Source organism: Eupeodes corollae, chromosome 1, assembly GCF_945859685.1.
Source record: "Eupeodes corollae chromosome 1, idEupCoro1.1, whole genome shotgun sequence".
NCBI classification, from domain to species: domain Eukaryota; kingdom Metazoa; phylum Arthropoda; class Insecta; order Diptera; family Syrphidae; genus Eupeodes; species Eupeodes corollae.
Window position 1 is genome coordinate 237415177 of NC_079147.1, and position 23286 is coordinate 237438462.

The window sequence follows — 23286 nt, forward strand, 5'->3', positions numbered from 1 at the left end:
TCGGTCAAATTCAGATTGATTTACGCTCCAAGGTAATCGAAAACTGGATCTTACGAATGCGGGCCATCCAGCTAAGCTAATGTAAACGATGTTGTACTGCAAACCTAATAACTTTGATAGAGTTCTTATATAACTTGTTTTATTCAGTTTAAAAGTCCTAAATTCACTGATAATTCCATGATTTGCCGCTTTCCATGATTTGCCGCTTCATCATCTACCATTAAACTGAAATGTTAATTAAATCAATCCATTGCATTCAACAATCAATCCGTCCGAAAACAACTCACGTCTTGTTGGAGTCATCATGACTATGACCAAGACCAACAGTTCGTTGTATTTATGAAGTAGACGTTTAGTTTGTGAAAGCCATCCGATTCATGAGGTCGTTTTTTTGCGTTTTTCACTCATCTCTGTTTACTTAAAAACCCATCTGCTGTCCTACCTACGCCAATTAAGTTTTACTATAAATTTAGTTTAATTAATGAACTCATTTTATACGTTTTTGTGTTTTTTTGTTTGTGTTTTTCTGTTAAAACAACTGAATGTTTAATTCACTTAAGTGTTTGCATTTGTGGAGTAATTTTAATTTTCAGTTCATTCGTCACCTTCAGCTCGAAACACCACGCCACCGACCGCCACCGCGACGACGACAGTTTTTGAAAAGTCACTCAAGTAAGTTAAGAAAGTGTGTTTGTTACTTTGCGTCTTTTTCTTGAGTTTGTTTAAGATTCTTTTACCCTTAAAAAATAAACACTGATGATAGCTGCATACCTGTGATCATTCAACGTGAGTGACTTTTGTTTTGTGCAACAATCTTCAAAAATAAAAACAAAGCATAAATATTGTAGCTAAAAAAAGTGTGGTTATGTTTGGGATATCGCAGACACAACAACAAAACAATGCTAAAGCGGATTCGAGTTGCGCTATAGTGATGGTCAAAAGAAGAGAGAAGGGGATTTCTTTCCTCAAATAAAAAAAATACACGTTTTATACGCACTCATATCGAGGCAAGTTCTCTCGCATATCGCATTATTAAATGTGTGCGATGTGTGGTGAAATATCTTCGAAAGGTTATTTGGATAAAGAACCCATATAACCATAGATACTACATTTTGTTGTATTGGCAAGTAAACAAAACGTTGCCGGCACCAGTGACGTTATACTTTAGATACAATAAATTAAAGTGCACAGTAAACGTAATTTAAGAGTTTTTGAAAAACTATTTTAACGTGGGTTCAATTGCGTTGTGTTTAACTTATCTTTGTTAAAGATGATTCAACTTAAATGATAAATAGGTATTGGGGACAAAAACCCGAAAAATGAAATGCCTAATACCAACATTCTTCAAATCTAAAATTCCGGAAATTTTGAATCTTGAAATTCAAAAATTATACAAATTTCAAAACTTTTACTTTAATACATTTTTTGGGATTTACTTTTAATAATTCAATTTATTGTAATCAGTCCGATTTTGCAAATATAAAATGTTGACAATTATCGACGTTTGAGGGTCCCTAGAATCTAAATCAATGATGTTTAAGAGATGCCTGTATGTGCGTCGGGATACCATTTTTAGCCGTCCATATCGTAAAAACCAGTAGATTTTGGTTTCACAGAAAGATGCAGAAAAGACTTTCAAAAAATTGAGGAGAAGGTTTGTTTACTACAATGGTTTAAAAAAGAGGCTGCGATGCGAGCCACACTGATAACTTCCCATCCTGTCTGTCGATTTGTCTTGCTTAACCCGCCGTTGGTGACGCAAATTTGACTTTGATCAATGGTGACGCCGGTCTCATGGACCGGGTTTTTCAACGTAAGATTTTTCGAAATATGTTACTAATATTTCAATTTTTTTTTAAATATATGTTCCTTGACAATAAAACAACGATATTAAATCAACAGAAGCTCTGTTATGACAATACACAAATTCAACAAAAGACAATAACGGAGGAGAATTTTATTCGCATTTTTTCGCGGTCTCATAGACCAGTACGTCACCATTCGCGGGTTAAATGTTTGTAGGTTTTTGTGTTCGGTTAAAAAAGTTGTCAATTGAATTATTCTTAAAGTTTTAAAATTACCAACAATATTTTTCATATAAAGAAATAGTTAAGCTTGAAAATCGAGTTTTGTTAAATAGATTTGTAATCGAAAACAAATTTTAACCAATTTTAGTAGCATCATTGAATAATAACAATACAATGTAATTTGTAATTATTCAATGGTAACATTTCTTAAATTTTTACAAATTGGATGAATGAAATAAATTTGAGAGATATCAAGAACCGAACATTAATTTTTACAAAATGTGCGTACCATTTCTTGTAGATTTTATTTTTTTTTATGAAAAATAAATACATTTTTAGCAACTTTTATTAATTTTTTTTGTTTAGGTTTAAATTTTTGTCAAAAAACTGTCAATTCGATTTTTTCAAAACTTTTCCGAATGTTGAAAACATTATTTCTTGTTAGTTAGTGTTAGCTGCAAGCCATCATCTCAAAGTTTTAAAAAGATATTTGAGTCGAAAATCCATTTTTATTAGTTTTTTTTTAAATTTTCTTTTAAGTTTTTATTTTTTGTAAAAATAACTGTCAATTCGATTTTCCTCATAATTTTACTGAGTGTTGACAACAATATATTTAAAAAGATACAAATTTAAAGCCAATATCTCAAAGTTTTGAAAAGATATTTGAGTCGAAAATAATTTGTACCAACTTTGGGTAATGTTTTTTTTAGGTTTTTATTTTTTATAAAAAACTGTCAATTCGATTTTTCTCAAATCGAACTGACGGTTTCTTACAAGAGATAAAAACCTTACACACGTACTGAAAGTTGGTAAAAATTGATTTTCGACTCGAATATCTTTTTTAGTGTTTTGTTAAAAAAATTGTCATTTGAATTTTTATAAAAAAATAACTGAAAATTAACGAAAAACTTATTGAAAATGATGAAATAGTTTCATTTCAAAATTTATTTTTGCTAATGAGATTTTTAGTCGAAAACCGATATTTTCTGTGAGCTAAAATTAGTTTGAATCAAATGTTTTTAATTTTTGAAAATAGGTTTGAGTCGAAATTCAATTGTACAAAAACTTTAAGTGATATTTTTTTTATTTTTTATAAAAAAATGACAATTCTCTTTTTGTGGAAATTTTACCACATGTCAAAAACGTTATTCTTCATTGCATACAATTATTTTGGAGATAAAATCAGTTTGTGTTCGTAAAATTTTTGAGGTGACAAATATTTTTGTTCAGTTTTTTGATTTATAAAAAAAAAGGTTAATCAATTTTTTTCAAAAAATTTCGTATCACGTCGCAATATATAGTATACAATTTATTTCAAGCGTCAAGTGTTTTTGGTTCATGAGATATTTTGAGTTAACCATCCACTCAATTTATTTCGAGAGACCTTTCTGCATCTTTTTGCATTAATATTAACATTTATTTGAAGTCAATATTTCTACTCCTTCTCTAGCTATGGACGACGAAAAAAGTTTCCGGAACGTACGTACACGCGCAAACAAACAATTCTCTAAAAATCTTTTATTTCGAATCTAGGGACCTCGAAACGTAGAGAAATGTAAAAATTTTCAATTCGAAAAATCGGACGGATTACAATACCTTCCTACGTTCCGGGTGGACTACAATGCCAGTTCAGTTAGAAAAGCGAAATTTTACATACTTTCTGTTTTGGTCTAATTTGAAGAAATGTAGCAACAATTTGGAATAGTTTCTAGTTTTCCGAAAAATTGAGGGTACATTTTTGAAATCCTAAAGGCTGTACCAGAAGATTTAAATAAAATTCTTTTGTTATGACGTGAGTCAGATTTGTACTTATGGTTAGGTTAGGTTATTAAAGTAGAATGTCTCTATGGCCCGGTATCCAGCAAAGGTGAAAATTAAACTGTTGTGCCATCCCCATTAGAGATGATCGACAGTTATGGACTGTTATAGAGTTTGTAGAGAAAGAGGCCAGAGATTTGATAGCAGCCTGACTATTTGAGGAAATACAGATATGAGACGTTGATACCACGTTTTCTTTAAGTCAGGACAAGACTTCTTTTATCGCCAGAAAAATCTGGGAGGTATAGAAATTTGGAAATTTCTGTCGAATTGGGGGGGATGGTGTCGCCTGTGTGCTTTGGAATTGATTCTAAGTACCTTAGAATTACGGAGTGGCCAATGTTGTTGTGAATCCACTGCGACGAAGCTTTGAGGCGAATAGCAGAACTTGCAACTATTTGTTTGCTAAATATGCCAAGAGGAGTTAGGTAGAGTAAGCTGTCCAGTGCTGCAGATGGGGCCGTGCGAAGCGATCCGATTTATGGTTACCGATGTATATAGCCAATGCGTGATTCTGGGTTGTAAGCCCCATTTATTATCAATATCTTTTTTGCAAGAAAAACTCTTGACTCTTTCCTGTACGTTGCGTTTCCAATTTAGTTTCTTATCTAAGACAAAACCCAGGTATTTAGCCCCGTCTGAGAATTTTAATTGGATTCCTTTAATATAGGGAGGGTTGACAAGTGGAATTTTGTATCTAATCGAAAATAAGACTAAATCGGTTTTGTGTGGGTTAACACCCAGTCCACATCGATCAGCTCAAAGTATTAGTCTGTCTAAGGCATTTTGTAAGAGTTCTTCTATGGTTTTAAGATGGTTTCCTGAAACTGCTATAGCAACGTCGTCCGCATAGGCTATCACTCTAAGGCCCTCCGCATCCAGACTAGTTAGGATTTCATTCACCACTCGGTTTCAGAGGAGAGGGGATAGAACACCACCTTGCGGTGACCTTCTACTAGCGAATCGTCTGCCAAAAGAGTTGCCCAGTTTTGAGTTAATTATTCTGCTAGTCAGCATTAAATGAATTAACTCCTCAAGTGAACTCTCAACATTAATTATGTTAGTGCAAATGTTTCCACATTGTTAAAGGCACCTTCGATGTCAAGGAAAGCAACCATAGTGAACTCTTTATGATGGAGGGAATATTCGATGGTGCGTACTAAAGTGTGTTACACTTATTCCACCAATTTAGCTTTACAGTAGGCATGTTGAGACGAAGACAGAAGTCTTGTACCGATACTTGTCCTTAAATGGATATCAATCAATCTTTTCAAAGTCTAAAGAAGGAATGATGATAGACTTATAGGTCGTAGATCTTAAGTATTGACTTGCGAGCATTTACCTTCATGCCGAGGGAACATGGACCCGGTAAAGACAGCTGGTAAAAATTGCCTCAAGGATTGGTGCAATTATGTCTTTTGTAGCTCGGCTGGTATTATTCCATCTGGTCCTGCAAAATTAAAAGGTTTGAAGCTGTTGAGAGCACATTGAAGCTTGTCCCTTGTGATCAAACCTTATGGATATGTTTTAGTGGGACTTTAACGTATACAACCGTTGTAAGTTTTGGTAAGAGAACTACCAGGAAAATGAGTATATAGTAGTAAGTTCAGCGATTCATTGCTTAAATTTGTCCAGGAGCCGTCTGTATTTTTCAAGCAGCATGGCATCGCTGGATTAGTTGAAAGAATTTTCCGTAACCTAAAGACTTCAGAAGTTCCTTCTATCGTGCCACAGATAGAAGAATTAGATTTCCTTAATGCCTTCTTGTAAATTCTTAGAGATTCTTTGTAAGAATCCCAGTGAGAGACTAGTCTTGCGGCTTTGGGTCGGTTGAAAAGTTTCCTGCATACTTTTCTGAGCGAGTCAAGCTCAGGGTTACTTTTTTTGCAAAGCTGTCAATTATAGTGTGCACAAATGGATTTGGTTTTCGCCATGCAACCCTTTAGGAACTTAACAGAAAAGTATATCAATATTGTATTTTTACAGCGAAACCACTAATAAACAAAATGTTAAATAAGTTTTTGGATCTTCGGTTGTTTAGGTTTTTGGTGGATTGTGTCTGCCTCTAAATAAATGTTTAGACTATATCGGCTAATTGCGCGAGAACCCCACCAAACAGCAACAGACTTTTCAAAAATCATTCATAAATTTGTCGAGCCCCAAATGCAAAGCCTTGCCACTCTTATCACAATCACAATCTCAACTTCATCTTTTATTTTACACCAAACTTAATCCTGTACACTCTTGGCCAAGGCTCTATTCCTAATTGCGCATACCCTTGAGATCGTTTTTATTTCAAGACCACAAGCAGCAAGGTTACGACATTGCTAGCTTATTCATCTTCTTACTTAAGGTTTCACTATAATCTGGGATAGACCTTGACCGCAACCACCATGTTTCTCCAGCCACTTTGGTCCCTAGCTAACTGTATCCAGTTTTGCAACACAAGTTATTAAAGGTCCTTTCCCACCGGTGCGGCCGGCGTCGTGCTCCACTTGAGTCGCGGTCTTCCTTTACTGCGCTATCACTCGGAACTGGATTCGAAGACCTTCCGGGCTTGAGCGTTAATGTCCATTTGTTCTGCATCACCCACCCAGTAGATCAATGTCGCTGTGAAGCCTGGTTAGGTTGGTTCGTCGTTGTATCTTCTCATCCACTCTCAAACTCTTCTCTCGAAGATCTTAATACGTTCTTATCTTGCTCTGACAAGGTATAAGCCTAAGCGCCATATATGTATAAATATTTGGAAGATTGACGATTGAGTTTTGCACAATTCTTTTCAGAATATTGTTAAAAAAGTAGCATGACAGTTTAAAACCTCGGCAACATTGCTAGCTGACTTTGTGCTATCTGAACTTTAAAAACCCAAGTCTTTATTTTTGCGAGCTGTAACTGCATGACATTGTATCTGTATCGTTATATTTTTAGTAGTAACGTAGCTTTTACTTGTCAAATGACAATAGATGACAGTTTCAAAAGTGACAGCTGCCCAAGTAACGGGCAAAATAAAACCTCAAATTGGAAAACCCTTTAAATACCCACAGGTTTCTTCACTAAAAATTAAAATTAAACCTTAAATTTTTCTACTAACACATTTCAAACTATTTAACGAAGCTTATATTTAGATATAAATAAAATAGAAACTAGTTCCCCACTTAAATTAAATACAAAAATAAGAGTAATAAATGTCATTGACATTGAAAAGGTCAAAAATTAAAATTATAGTGTATATTGTAAACACAGCATGTTTAGTATGTTAACGAAAGCATTATAAATATTTATATGCTTGCACGTCTTGTATGTGCTTTATTTTAAAAGAGGGAATAGCTTTAAAAATAAATTCGTTAAACTAGTATTTAGTGTTTTTGTTGTTTTTGTTTAAAGGCAAATCAACAATACTATCACGTAGCAACAATTAACTGGTTGTTGCCCGTATGACTACATTCACTCTCCCGTTCGGTTCTCTAGGCTATAGGGTAGATACAAAAATACATATATAAAATAAGAAAACACGTGAGTTGGCAAAGATAATAATAATTATTAACAGTGAACACTGAACAGTGACGAGCCCCCAAAACAAATACTCTTAAAACATTCTACAAACACAGAACTGAAAGTATCTATGTGTGTAGTGTATCTACATGTGTGTAATGAATAAAAATATCTATTCCAAAGTTGCTTTCGTATCCATGACAATTGCATCAGACTCGGCTGCGGCTCGGACCACGTCGAGTAAAGCAAAGGTGTCACAACACAACTCACAAGGCAAACAAGTAAAACCGATAAAATTGGTATCTATATTCATAGAAAATTAAAAGCAGACTTCCTTCAATAAAATAATTAATTTTGGCAAAAATTATAAATGTTTGTTTTTTTTTGTATTTTTTATCTCAAAAATGAAAAATAAATATTTCCACCAATTGGATACAAATTAGATTTGCTGCGCAAATTGATTGAATAAAATCATTTTACATCAATTTGTAATGAAGGCATTTTCATAAAAAATAAACCTAGACGGACGTTGCGTTCTGTCATTGTTATTTAGATACGTTGCGATTGTGGACTGAACGTATCTGTTTCGTTAAAGATTCATTTATTGCATCCGTCTGAATTCAAATACACGAGTCGTTTATCCACATCCATCAATTCAAAATTTATCCAATTCTAGTGTGTGTTGATGATTTGGCGCTAGGTTTTTGGTTTATTCAATTGGAATCATGCACGCTTCTAAATTGAGATTTCCTTTCACTTATAAAGTAATTTACTTTTGAAGCTTTGAGATAGACATAGAGCCAAATATAGGAATGTATATAATTTTTTATCAACAATAGTGTAGGAAGATAAATAATTAGTTTTGAATGTCGAAGATAAGATTCTTGAGAGATTTTTTTTTTAATATAAAATTTTGCAGTTTTTGTATATATTGGACCGTTCCGTAAAAATTACTTACATTATGTTTTCGTATCAAGTTTTGTGTATGTGAATTTTTATTTCCAGTTTTGTATTGCATATAAAAAGTATGCGATTGGATATTTAAAAAAATGTTAAAAGCAATATTTTGTACAGAATGAGAATATTGTTTGAAGCTACTGTGTCCATTTATCCCCCGAAATATTAGAGGTCCAGTTTTCAATAACTTTGGTGCATAACTCAGGCTTTTGTCTTTGAAAGGCGTGGTGGCTATTTGATATATTGTGCGCGCACTCAAGCACTTCAATAAATTCCAGCAGAGAAGTCATAATGTTAACCACTTGTTGCAGAAATTGAGTTCGTTTGTCTGCAAAAACTAGATGTCCAAGGCGTCAATCGGCTTTATTTAGTTTTTAACTTCCCATAGGAAATTATTGTAATGGGTCCGATTTGTCAAATTGGAAATTTTGACATTTCTCGACGTTTCAAGGTCCCTAGAGTTGAAATAAAAGATTTTTAGAAAGATGTCTGTGCGTGCGTGTGTACGTACATTCGTACGTCCGTACGTTCGAGACGTTTTTTTCGTCGTCCATAGCTCAAGAACCGGAAGAGATATCGATTTCAAATAAATTTTGTTATACAGAAAATAAGGCAGAAAGATGCAGAAAGGGCTCTCAAGAAAATTGCGTGGGTGGTTTTTTTACCATAGCAGTTTGAAAAAAAGGTGAAAATTTTGGTTAACCTTAAATATCTTACGAACCAAAAACGCTAGAGACTGGAATTAAATTTATATAATATATTGTAACGTGGTACCAAACAGGTATATTTTTTGAAAAAAATCAATATATCGGTTTTTTTTATAAATCAATAAAACTGAAAAAAAATGTGTCACCTCCAAAATTTTACGACTGAAATATGATTTCATCTCTAAAACAATTTTGTGCAACGAAGAATAATGTTTTTGACATCTGATAACATTTTGAGAAAAATAGATTTTACAAAAAATAAAAACCTTAAAAAAATGTATAAAAGTTGGTAAAAATTGATTTTTGACTCAAATATCTTTTCAAAACTTTGAGATATTGGCTTTAATTTACTTTTATCTTTCAAAACATCTTGTTGTCAACATTCAGTTAAAGTTTGAAAAAAATCGATTTGACAGTTTTTGTACAAAAAATTAAAAACCGAAAAAAAAATTAACAAAAGTTCGTAAAAAATGATTTTCGACTCGAATATCTTTTAAAAACTTTGAGATAATAGGTTCTAACTAATTTTTTCTTATAAGAAATATTGTTTTCAACATTAGGACAAATTTTGAGAAAAATCAAATTGAAACGAAGAATAATGTTTTTGACATCTGATAAAATTTTGAGAAAAATCTAATTGACAGTTTTTTTACAAAACATAAAAACCTTAAAAAAATGTATTAAAGTTGGTAAAAATTGATTTTCGACTCAAATATCTCTTCAAAAATGTTAAATATTGGCTTCAAACTAATTTTATCTTATAAGAAATATTGTTTTCAACATTTGGTAAAATTTTTAAAAAAATTCGAATTGACAGTTTTTTTACAAAAAAATAAAACTCTAAAAAAAAACAATACCTACTAAAACTTGGTAAAAATTTACTTTCGGCTCAAATAGCTTTTCAAAAATTAAAAATATTGGCTTCAAACTTATTTTATTTCAGAGAAAATATTTTTTTCAATATTCAGTAATTTTTATATAAAAATCCAACAGTCCGTTTTTTTCATAAAAAATAAAATCTACAAAAAATAGTGCGTAAATTTGGTAAAAATACATATAGACAAACTTTTAAGCAAGACAAATCGACAGACGGGATGAGAAGTTATCAGTGTGGGTCGCATCCCATCCTCTTTTAATGTTTTAAAAAGTATCACAGTGAGTGAAGGATATGATTAGAAAGGAGATACCGATACACATTGGTTTTGAATGTCTGCACATTGTTATGAGTTTGAAATACTGAGCTTAGTAAAGCATTCCACATTCGTGTTGTGCGACTGTAAAAAGATTCCTGTACTTTAGAGAACGCCCGAAATAAGGATCAGGAGTAAACTGATGAGCATTCCTAGAAAAAAAGGGGATTACGATTAAATTCTTTAAATTGGCTATTTCACTAGATCATTGCTTATGAAAGAAGCGATAAAATAATAACAAGCAAGAAACCTTACGACCGCGCCGGTGCTCTAGAGATAAAAAAATTGTCAGTTCAAAAACGTTCACCTATCATAGTTAGAGCTATCTTTTAAGTTCCGATCCAAGAGTTTCAAGTGGGTTATAAGAGTATCTGCCCAGATATGGGAATTGTACACGAGTTTAAGACACATATAGGCTTTTTAAAAAAAGATCAGAAGGGGTAAGCAACTTATTACACCGTCGGAGAAGACCTTAACACTTAGCAGCATTTTGGCCAGAGCAGAAGCGATAAAAAACTTCCAACGAGTAGCAGCATTCCGATCACTCCACAACAAGTAGTTTGTAATGCACTTACCCAGCGGTTTGGTCCCTTCGGTGCAAGTACCATCCATGGATAGTGGCATTGGGGCTTATTCGCATAGACCTGCGAAAAAGAAAAAGTCTAAGGGCCGAATGACACGATTTTGGCTAATTGGCTTCAGTGCGATATAACCATGATATGGAACCGATCGCACAGAATATCGATTGTTATTTGAGCTGTGTTTCAAGTATCGTCGTCCAGTTGAAACTATGTGTTTTCGGTGTTTATATCATCCGAGTCAGGACGATAAAAGTTAGTGGTCATCGACTTAAAGCGATCGCTGTTAACAGTGATGGCTTGGACCAATGATGCATCCACACTTTATTGGTGACGTCTTAAATTAGGCAATTCTGCTTATTTGTCTATTCGTCGAAAAATTTTCCCCATAGCTACAGATTTTTTTTACCGAAATTGTGATCTGCATATAGACGTATGGGTTCGGGCCCAAATCACATAGCAAATTTCCCCATGCTGTGGCCTACGACTGGTCAAGTTCTTGTGAGCGATGCGAAATTGACTGCCTTTGGATTCTTTTTCACACTTTTACTAACAGAAGCAATGTTTTTGACAGATCCTGCTTCTGTTAGTAAGGGTTTAGGCTGATTGTTCACTGAGCCGATTAACTCGAACATTAATTAGTCGACTTGAAAGGACGACTATGTACCCAATAAAAAGGGCTCAATGCGTATATCGTTGCAACTAGAGAACACCCATTTTAATAATCATGCTTTTACTTACCATGAATATTTACCTTTAAGGACTGATTAAAAGGCAGAAAGTTTGGAGAAAGTAAGATTATTGCACTAGATATTTCAAAAGCATTTGATAGAGTTTGGCATCAGGCTCTCTTATATCGAAAATGCGTGCTTTCGGTTTGCATGAATCCCTCCTTCATTGGATTAGTAATTACCTTTCTAATCGTTCAATACAAGTTGTATTTTTAATACAAGTTGTATTTTCAATACAAGTTGTATTGGATGGATTCAAGTCTGAAAACCACAAAATAAATGCTGGTGTGCCCCAGGGCTCTGTTCTATCTCCAACTCTCTTCTCATTTTTATTAATGATCTCCTGTCTGCAACATCTAATCCAATACATTGTTTCGCTGACGATAGTACTCTTAGCTTTTCATATTCGTTTTCAGATTCACACCCCTCTTCTTCGGATGTGGAACTGCAACGACAAAATATGATAAGCTCAGTAAATTTCGACCTAAACAGCATTGTACAATGGGGAATAAGAAACCGCGTGGAATTTAATGCTTCGAAAACGCAATGCGGTCTTGTAGCGTTAAAGCGATTATCCATAAATGGCACTTGCATCGAGGAAACTGAACATCTCGATATTCTTGGTATGTGTATCACCAACCACCTTTTGTGGAACGATCACATACTCGATGTCGCCAAAAATGCAGCAAGATGTTTGGGTTTTCTAAGGCGATGCAAGAACTTTTTCTTCCCCTCTGATCTAGCTGTTATTTACAAGACTTAGCTTGAGTATAATTCCCATATCTGGGCTGGTGCTCCTGCAACTTACTTAAGCCTCTTGAATAGTATTGAACGTAGAGCATTTAGATTGATTGGTGATATTACCATCATAAGATCATTTACGTCACTTGAACTACGTCGAAATGTTTCTTGCCTCACCCTGTTTTACCGTTATTTTAATGGTTTATGCTCTAGAGAAATAGCCAGCTGCATTTCTCCCCATAAACAGTTCAACCGTAATACTCGCGCTTCTAGGAATGCTCATCAATATACCCTCGCGCCCATCTTCGGTCGTACTGTCAAGTACAGAGATTCGTTTTTTAGCCGTACTATGCGAATGTGGAATGCCTTGCCACACTCCGTCTTTCCCAGCTATTGCAATATTCAGGAATTCAAAACCAATGTGCACCGACATCTCTTTTCAACCCCTCTCTCCCTTTCCTAGTGCTCACACTGTGTCTACATAATAAGGGTAATATATTCCCTTGAGTGTGCTTTTATTATAAAAAAAAAAAAGTAATATGGCCGCCACAATCTGTCAAAACCAACCTGTACTTATTGGAAAACGTTTTAAAATATAAAATTCAACTAAAGTCGCTATAACGTTTTTAGTTCGAGCGATTCTTTTAGTCAACAAGAGTTTTCGTTCTAAATTAGGTGGCGCAACAGCTCGTACAGAAACCAGTTCCCAACCATTTCTGTCGACTAGTAATGTCAGGGATAGAAGGGGCTTACAGACTAATTTGAGAAAGCACTTTTAATAGCATGAATTTCTCTTGGAGGATTTGTCAATTCTTCGCAAAAAAAACCTAACTGTTCAGCCAGAAATTTGACCTAATACCTCTGGCATGACAGTCCTAAACACTAACCATTATTCTACGGATGCTTAGTAAATTTTCTGATTTCTAATTCGGATTTGGCAGCTGTCACCTATTTTTTTTATTTTCTAGAGAATAAATTAAAACATTGTATATATATTTCTTATAGTACTCCTATCATTGTATATATATTTTCTATAGTACTCTCATGAAGAGGAACGATCGAAGCGACATCTGAGAGGCGTGGAGATGATTGAATTTGATCCCTTTTTTTATACCCCTCAATAGTTGAGAATGAGAGAAAATTCAACAATAATTAAAGAATAGAAAATAGAGAAGAACATATGCAAATGTAGTAGGAGATCGAGGGAGATAATAGCAACAATGTTTTGACATCATATGTGTGTATGCATATTATACTTGAAGAGGAAAGTTTTTACGGTTATGCTTTGGCAAGAAATAGAAAAAGTATTTATAAGAGAAACAATAACAACGCAAAACAGTACTGCAAAAGTATTTTTTTTGGGGTAGGTAGTGAATATAATATATTTGTTTTCCAATTCAATAGGGTGTTCCTGATAATGGTCTTTATTTTTGATATGACTCTTGAATCAAAAAAAAATTATATTTTATCTTTTGTATACCAAAAATGTAGTTTCACGTAATTCCTTCAGTTTGTTCGTTTTATATGTATAATTCTATATGTTTATATTTATAAAGGGTGAATTTTTAAAAGTCATATGAAAGCATGAAAGTTAAAAACAAACACATACAATTCGGAAAAATGCATGAAATCTTTATTTGAATGGATAGTACGGTCCATATAATTTAATTTTTGAATATTATTTCATGCAGATGTTGAACTTGACCGCGCCTCAAGGGGTCCATTCGCTTAGTCCAATTTCCAATATTTCAATTCAACAAATTGCAAGCGTTGTTCGTTTGTAAGACGATTTATGGTGCAATTATAGACCAAACTGAAGATGTTTGACAGTGAAACAAAACACGAAACGTGCGTCAGCTGTTTAAACCAGTGTTGCCAAAAAGATAACAGGTACAAAATCTCCCTTCACTTTAAAAGGGACTTTTTTGTTTTCAAAAAGATTTTTTTTCCTTTTTAGCTTTTCGGTAATAATTTTTATTTCGTCAGTACTTGCAGTTAAACCTCCAACTATCTACGAATTATTTAGTAAGATCTCATATACTAGAGTCAAATGGGCTATTTGTTCTGATAAGATATCAATTTTTGAGAAGTTTTTGTTGCTAAATTCCTAGACATGCTAATTAAAATGCCCGCCAAAAAAAAAACTCTTGAAACAAGGTGCAAACTCGGCATACAATGCACTTTCAAGTATGTTTGTATCTTTTACAAGAAAAGACCTTAAAAGATTAAAACCGAAAAAAGTAAAATATTCTGGACTATATGAATCGAAGAGTTCCATAGAAGCAATTAATGTTATCATAATGATATCTCCACACAAGAAACACTTCCATTCTGTCAAAATCACGATATCTTATATATTAGGCTTATATCTTTCAAATTAAGGCATTGATATCTGTAAGGTTAATTTTTGAACCTAGTTTTATATTATATTGTATTTATTTATTTGAATGTTCCTATATAAAAATTTAAAATTCAATTCAGTACACCCTATTTAGCCGTTAAAAAACAAAAATCATCCAAGTTTTGAATAAATTTTAATTTTTGATTGTGTTTATACCTACTTGATGCGTACAAATAACAAATAACACGTAAGAATAACAACAACAAAATAACTGAATATATTTAAAATCTTCAATGCATCATATGCCAAATATGGCAACATTTCATTTTTCACAAAAATTGAAAATTTAAAATGAAATGAGAATTATTAATTTCAAAATACCTACAACGTTAAAGTATACATAGCTACAAGCATATGAATACATATGCATGCACATCTCCTCTACATTCACACGTGAAAGCAAAAAAAATGTAAACAAATATTATTCCTTTTTGATTTGAAATTTGTATTTTAGCTATCTCCCTCGAACATATTAATGCTTATGGAACCTAAGCAAATTTACTTTTCTCATTCTTTCTTTAGTAATTTTCTCCTCATTCTTGATTTCCTACTAAGCATTTTGATACACGCAGCGCCATAAACGGCGTGGAGATGAAATAAAAATGTTCGTTCCATAGGAGTACTATAAGAAATATATATACAATGGTATACTTTAACGTTGTAGGTATTTTGAATTTAAAAATTGTCGTTAGATTTTAAATTTTCAATTTTCAATTTTTGTGAAAAATGAAATGTTGCCATATTTGGCATATGATGCATTGAAGATTTTAAATATATTCAGTTATTTTGTTGTTGTTATTCTTACGTGTTATTTGTTATTTGTACGCATCAAGTAGGTATAAACACAATCAAAAATTAAAATTTATTCAAAACTTGGATGATTTTTGTTTTTTAACGGCTAAATAGGGTGTACTGAATTGAATTTTAAATTTTTATATAGGAACATTCAAATAAATAAATACAATATAATATAAAACTAGGTTCAAAAATTAACCTTACAGATATCAATGCCTTAATTTGAAAGATATAAGCCTAATATATAAGATATCGTGATTTTGACAGAATGGAAGTGTTTCTTGTGTGGAGATATCATTATGATAACATTAATTGCTTCTATGGAACTCTTCGATTCATATAGTCCAGAATATTTTACTTTTTTCGGTTTTAATCTTTTAAGGTCTTTTCTTGTAAAAGATACAAACATACTTGAAAGTGCATTGTATGCCGAGTTTGCACCTTGTTTCAAGAGTTTTTTTTTTGGCGGGCATTTTAATTAGCATGTCTAGGAATTTAGCAACAAAAACTTCTCAAAAATTGATATCTTATCAGAACAAATAGCCCATTTGACTCTAGTATATGAGATCTTACTAAATAATTCGTAGATAGTTGGAGGTTTAACTGCAAGTACTGACGAAATAAAAATTATTACCGAAAAGCTAAAAAGGAAAAAAAATCTTTTTGAAAACAAAAAAGTCCCTTTTAAAGTGAAGGGAGATTTTGTACCTGTTATCTTTTTGGCAACACTGGTTTAAACAGCTGACGCACGTTTCGTGTTTTGTTTCACTGTCAAACATCTTCAGTTTGGTCTATAATTGCACCATAAATCGTCTTACAAACGAACAACGCTTGCAATTTGTTGAATTGAAATATTGGAAATTGGACTAAGCGAATGGACCCCTTGAGGCGCGGTCAAGTTCAACATCTGCATGAAATAATATTCAAAAATTAAATTATATGGACCGTACTATCCATTCAAATAAAGATTTCATGCATTTTTCCGAATTGTATGTGTTTGTTTTTAACTTTCATGCTTTCATATGACTTTTAAAAATTCACCCTTTATAAATATAAACATATAGAATTATACATATAAAACGAACAAACTGAAGGAATTACGTGAAACTACATTTTTGGTATACAAAAGATAAAATATAATTTTTTTTTGATTCAAGAGTCATATCAAAAATAAAGACCATTATCAGGAACACCCTATTGAATTGGAAAACAAATATATTATATTCACTACCTACCCCAAAAAAAATACTTTTGCAGTACTGTTTTGCGTTGTTATTGTTTCTCTTATAAATACTTTTTCTATTTCTTGCCAAAGCATAACCGTAAAAACTTTCCTCTTCAAGTATAATATGCATACACACATATGATGTCAAAACATTGTTGCTATTATCTCCCTCGATCTCCTACTACATTTGCATATGTTCTTCTCTATTTTCTATTCTTTAATTATTGTTGAATTTTCTCTCATTCTCAACTATTGAGGGGTATAAAAAAAGGGATCAAATTCAATCATCTCCACGCCTCTCAGATGTCGCTTCGATCGTTCCTCTTCATGAGAGTACTATAGAAAATATATATACAATGATTAAAAGCAATCGACATGATAGTTTATTTATCAAAAAAAAAGGAAAAAATCATTTACAAATTATATTCATGCAACAAATTATTTTTTAAAGACTAGAATTTAATTTTGCTCGAACATAATTAAAAGTCTTAGATATGTAGTTTTAGGAAAAGATGGAATATAAAAACCAAAGTTTTGACATCCAGAATTCCAAAAACCACTTTTTCCAAATAATAACAAATCAGATTCGAGTCAAATTTTTTTTCGGAATTCAAACATTTATTTGCATACCACCCTATTTATATTTATTTATTTTTTACACGGTGACAAAGCGCTGAAGTGTTGCTTTGAATAAAAAGGCAGGGCCCAAACTATTCGGGATTTGTATTATAGTAAGCTTTTGTCCTTAGCCTTTCCATCGGCACTTTAGCTATGTGCGGAGTACCGCGCCGCCGTCCTGTTGAAACTATGTTCGGTTAATGTACCTTGAATAAAGCTACAATTGCGATTACAGAACCTTATTTAAAGTTGATAAATTCTGACTGGACACCCTTTATTTCATTATAGAAAGCTATTTTAAATGTAAATATATTTTTAACTTCACCACTTATTAACCTCGACTTTGACTATTAGTTTAACTTCTTTTATGGGAGTGTTGAAAATTAAATTGAATTATTGTGAAATATTATGTGATTTTGTATCAAGTCTGAAAAACAAACTTAAAATAGTTGAATCTCATTTCATAGATATAATACAACTTCTCCATGCTCTGAGAAGCGCTGAAAAACAAACCTTTTATAACCCTATTGTCAAAAAGTGTTTGCATTTAATTTTTGAAGTCTTTGACAATTAGATGACCTTTTTTAGTTCTGATAAGCTTGTCATCGGATAGTGTGAATTCTTTGTGGAAAATTTTAAAGTACTTCTTAACACGTGAAATAAAAAGTGTTAAAAAAAGAAACAATCTAACCTCCCTCCTCAGATTCACACTCTACAAATCCACACTAATTAAAAATTCTTATGAAAATAGATTTACAGTATGACAGTAATTTTAACTATTGATTGTTATATTTGCCATCTGATAGATACACAAGAAACATCTTTGTATATAATTAACTAATCCAGGTGACATATTTTATTAGCACGTATGTTTAAATTGAGTCAACTTTAAATGAAAAAATTAAACCTTCATGTAAAAGGTTTATAAATTTAAAGAATTAGATACAATATTTTTCTTGGTTTTGAATGCAATGAAAGGAACATAACATAATTTAATATGCATCATGCACGAAATTGCTTTATTTTTCAGCCATAAATTGAATTCAATTAAATGAATTTTTAACTAAAGTGTTTTTTTTTTTATTTGTTTTAATGAAACTGTTTTCTGTTCACTGTAATGATGATAACAAGGAAATAGTGTGTTGGTGATGATACAAGTAAATATTTACTTCATTTAGTTAATTTGATATATTCATTTACAAATTTAAAAATTGTATTACAACTAATAAAAACACTTGTTAAAGAGCCGATAATTTAATTCGAAAACGTAGGCTTGACTTTCATCAAAGAACATATGTATGTATGTTAACTTTATGTTTCGTTTTTTATAACAAGCGCACTTTCAAGGGGATATTACTACCCTTATTATGTTTAGACACAGTGTGAGCACTTAGAAATAGAGATAGGGGAGGTGTCAATTGGTTTTCAATTCCTGAATATTGCAATAGCTGGGAAAAGAGTGTGGCAAGGCATTCCACATTCGCATAGTACGGCTAAATAACGAATCTCTGAAATTGACAGGACGACCGAAGTTGGGCTAAGGGTATACTGATGAGAATTCTTAAAAGAACGAGTACTACGGTTGAACTGTTTGGGGGAAGAAATGCAGCTGGCTATTTTTCTAGAGTATATAAATGTTAAAATAACGGTCAATGATCCAATGATGGTATTATCACCAATCAATCTAAATGCCGTTCCACAAGAGGTGGTTGGTGGTACACATACCGAAAATATCGAGATGTTCAGTCTCCTCGATGCAAGTGCCATTAATGAATAATGCCAAGGGGAGTATATCTCGCTTTAACGATACAAGAAAGCATTGGGTTTTCGAAGCATTAAATTCTACGCGGTTTTTAATTCCCCATTGTACAACGCTGTTTAGGTCGGGATTAAATGAGCTTGTCATATTTTGTCGTTGCAGGATGTGATTCTAAAAACGAATATGAAAAGCTAAATGTATTATCGTCAGGGAAACAATGTATTGGAATAGAAGTTGCAGACAGAAGATCATTAGTAAAAATGAGAAAAGAATTTTGGAGATAGTATAGAGCCCTAGGGCACACCAGCATTTTGTGGTTTTCAAACTTGAACTCATCCAATACTACTTGTATTGATCGATCTGAAAGATTATTACTAAATCACTGAAAAAGGGATTCTTAAAAACCGAAAGCACGCATTTTCGATAAGAAATTTTGATGTTAAACCCTTTCAAATGCTTTTAAAATTTCAAGTGCAAAAATTTTACTATCTCCAAAACGATGTCAAGATTTGCTCCACTATTCGGTTAGATTAACTATGAGACCTATTGTTGCGAAAGTCGTATTGTTGGTCATTTAGAAGCTCCTTTTTTGGGGATGGGCTGGACAAATACTGTTTTTCATTCGATCACAGAAAAAGTAGAAATTCTGCGTAAATCCTAGACCTAATTGAAATCTATCTATCTATCTTTAAACAGTGTCAGTTTTCGTTACTCATGATACTATTTAATAAATATCTTTATGCTGGACATTTTCTGAACTGAGAGCAATATCTATTTTTAATATAAATGTGTGGAGCAGCACGGATTTATGTCGGGAAACTTCTACTTGGTTTCCAAATTGTATCACCGATTTTTTGAATGTGACTATCAATTTGATATCTGCACTGGTTTTATCAAACCTTTCGACTCAATATGTCATATAATTCTCATAGCTATACTTCAAGTTTTTGTATTCATGGTTTGCTTTTAAAATTAATATCAAGCTACCTTACTGGAAGGAAGTCACTTCGGTCCGCATATCTTTAAATATATGTATGTGGGGTTCAAGCTCCTATTATCTAGGGGTTTCTTTATTTACTTAGATAAAATATTAATTTATATTTAATAAAACAACAAACAACAGAGCAAAACTTTTACACGTCTTATCCTCTTGGCGGATGGATTTCGAATGAATGACGATTCTTTCTGTTCTCTCCTGCTGACACTATAATAAGGAAGGGATTGAAATAGAAGGGACGCTAGTTCTCTTTTGTTATGTCTGTCCGTTCTGTCTCGTTCGTCTGTTGGCGTAGGTTGATGTGCCAAGGTATGGCCAATCCCACATCCGGCTGTCCTTACTTATTCATCCGCCCCGGATGAACCACTCCATCGCTTCATAAATTCCGCCACTGTAGTTGTCCTAATTGGCCCTTCTCGGTTCCCGACCTTCTCGACATCAAAACGTCCATGTTTTAACAACTTCATGATCTTATATGGTCCCAAAAACTTCGGCCTTAGCTTCATGCTTGTACCAAACTGAGTACGTTTGATGGCTACTAAGTCACCTAACTTATATTGAGGCGCAACAACACGTTTATTGTCGTATGACCTCCGGTTCTCCTTCTAAATAGCCTCTATATTTTGCCTCGCTGTCTCCTTCACTTCGTCACGCTCGGTGTCCAACTCTATCATGACCTCATCTTCTAAAATTGTCCTTAAAATTGGATAGTCCGGAATCCTCATTTCCAAGCCTGTCAGTATCCTAAACGGACTGACTTTGGTACTTCTCGGTGGTGTATTGTTCAACACTTGTTGTACCTTATCAACGTGTTTATACCAATTGCTAGGATTATCGACACATGCTTTGGCTAACATCGAGACGACAATCTTATGGATCCGTTCCACCTGTCCATTACCTCTCGGAACTCCAGTCGCTATTAGTAAATGCTGTACACCTTGACTCGTGCAATACTCTTGGAAAGCAGTACCTCTGTCCGAGATTATTCTCCTTGGGTTTCCGAAGACTGTTGACTGTTTCTGTAGTCTATCAATCACCTCAACTGAACCTGTACTTTTCACTGGATAAAGCCAAGTGAATTTCAAGAACGCATCTACCACTACAAGCAAATGATTGTATTGCTTGTGGGTTGCTTCCATCGGGCCAACATGATCCACATGGTACGTCCCTAAGGGAGAGTGTTCCTTATTGATTGGTGTCAATAAACCCTCTTTCTTCCCCGTTTTCGCAACACGTAAACATGCCACTTTTTCAAAGCCTCAATTATGGCTAGCACCTCCAGTTCGTAGGAGTGTAGCTTCTCCTCGGTTGGTGTTGTTTTCCGACTCATGTACTGCGTAGGATGGAACTCTTGATCTTCTGTGTCTTGTTGCAACAACACTGCACCGTACCCGTACATACAAGCATCCGTATGAATCTCTGTTGTTGCTTTGGGGTTGAAGAGCTTCAATACCGGCGACCTAATCAATGCCTCCTTCAATTGTTCGAACGCAACTAATTGCTCGACATCCATCATGAATTCGCGGTTCTTCTTCATCATATCGGACAACGGTTTAGCTATCAAAGCGTACTCCTTGACAAATCTCCTAAAATATGACGTCAAACCAAGGAAACGTTGGAGCGACTTCTGGTTAAGTGGGATAAAAAATTCTCTGATTGCCTTCGTTTTCTCCGCAGATGGCTGTAAGTTATTGCCCTCTATTATGTACCCCAAAAATTCAATCCTTTTCTTCAAGAACTTACATTTTTTCCATCGGATCTGCATACCGTTCACAAACGTGACCTCCAAAACTTTTGCTAATTTCTCCAGGCCTTCTTTCTCGTTCGCCGCAGGGATAATGATATCATCCATGTACACGATTACCACCTTATCACGAATGAGAGGTCTCAACACTGCCGAGACATATCGACAGATCACGGCTGGAGTATTGAAAATACCAAAGGGAACGTACTTAAACTCGAATTGTCCATGATGGGTCACAAACGAAGTGTACTTCCTGGAATCCTTCTCAACAGGTACATGAAAAAATCCGTTGCTCAAGTCCAATGTCGTGAACACGTGAGCACCCTGTAACTGATCAATGACATCATCAATCAACGGCATTGGAAAATTGTCTCGCACAATCTTCTCGTTCAGCTTGCGATAGTCACAGCAGAGGCGTTTGGTTCCATCCTTCTTCTGGACTAACACAACTGGCGCTGCGTACTCAGAGGAACTAGGCTGTACGATCCCGTCCCTCATCCATTCTGAGACTTGCTGCTCAACAAATTGTTGATCACAGTACGGCAACCTCCTTGGTCTCATGTTTACCGGAACATCATCCGTTAGCGTTAGCCGCATCTCCACTGGTGACGACCTACACCTCTTAGGTGTGTAACTCTCGAGCATCTTCTTCAATTGCTCTCCGTCCTCGCGCGCCAGATGTCCCACATCCACTACATCATCATCGCGAACAAAATCTTTATCTCCAGCTGACAGGCAAACAGTTCCCAATTCCGAGAGCAATTCATTGATTGCTAACGAATCATCATCTACATCACCATCTACGACGACGTGACCACAACCACTCTGACCCTGTACCTCCGACCCTTGGCATGTAACACCCTCATCAGTCCTGTACTCCCGGTCCTCGTTGCATTTTACACCTCTAGTTCGGCCTCTACACGCTGTTACCACCGCCTTGTTACCACCGCCGCCTTGTTTTCAGACCTAACGTCCACAATCGGCATCGATTCATTGCTACGCGATTTTTGCGACCCTTTTTTAGTGACGTTGTTAAAAGCACCTTCTATGTCTAGGAAGGTGGCAAGAGTAAATTCTTTATACTCCGTAGATTTGCCCTTAAGATAAGCATGCTGAGAGCTTTCGAGAGGTCGTCCAACTAGGATCTCTCTAATATGGTAATCAAGAATGCGCTCCAAGGTTTTAAGCAAAAAAGATGTTAAGCTTATTGGTCTGAAATCCTTCGCGGATTCGTGACCTCGCCTACCCACTTTCGGGATAAAAACTACTTTGACCTGTCTCCACGACATGGGCACATGTTTGAGAAGGAGACATCCTTTGAAAATTTGTTCCAGCCATGGAGCTGCCACATCATGTAACTTTTGAAGCATAACTGGCAGTATGCCATTTATACATATATAATGAAAGATACTTTATAGAAAAGATGTTTTCTACAGTTTGTATTGTTTCTGTATGATGTATTTTCTTATCCTCAAATGTGCACAAGTCTTATCTATTTTGAAATAT

General features: G+C 34.1%; 1 protein-coding gene across 3 annotated transcripts in view; it reads left to right on the top strand.

Annotated features, from left to right (window-relative positions):
- Positions 1–509: 509 nt before the first annotated feature.
- The window catches only part of LOC129943355 (trehalase-like), a 96935-nt gene continuing 74158 nt past the window's right edge, over positions 510–23286 (top strand). For 2 of the 3 annotated variants that reach the window (XR_008781224.1, XR_008781225.1), the window contains exon 1: positions 515–672. Coding sequence is in view for 1 of the 3 variants with exons in the window: in XM_056052726.1 (XP_055908701.1) it covers positions 543–672 (130 nt within the window). In the remaining 2 variants the exon portion in view is untranslated. Of the gene's footprint in view, positions 673–23286 lie in introns of all 3 variants that reach the window. The other variant, XM_056052726.1, reaches the window with a different exon arrangement.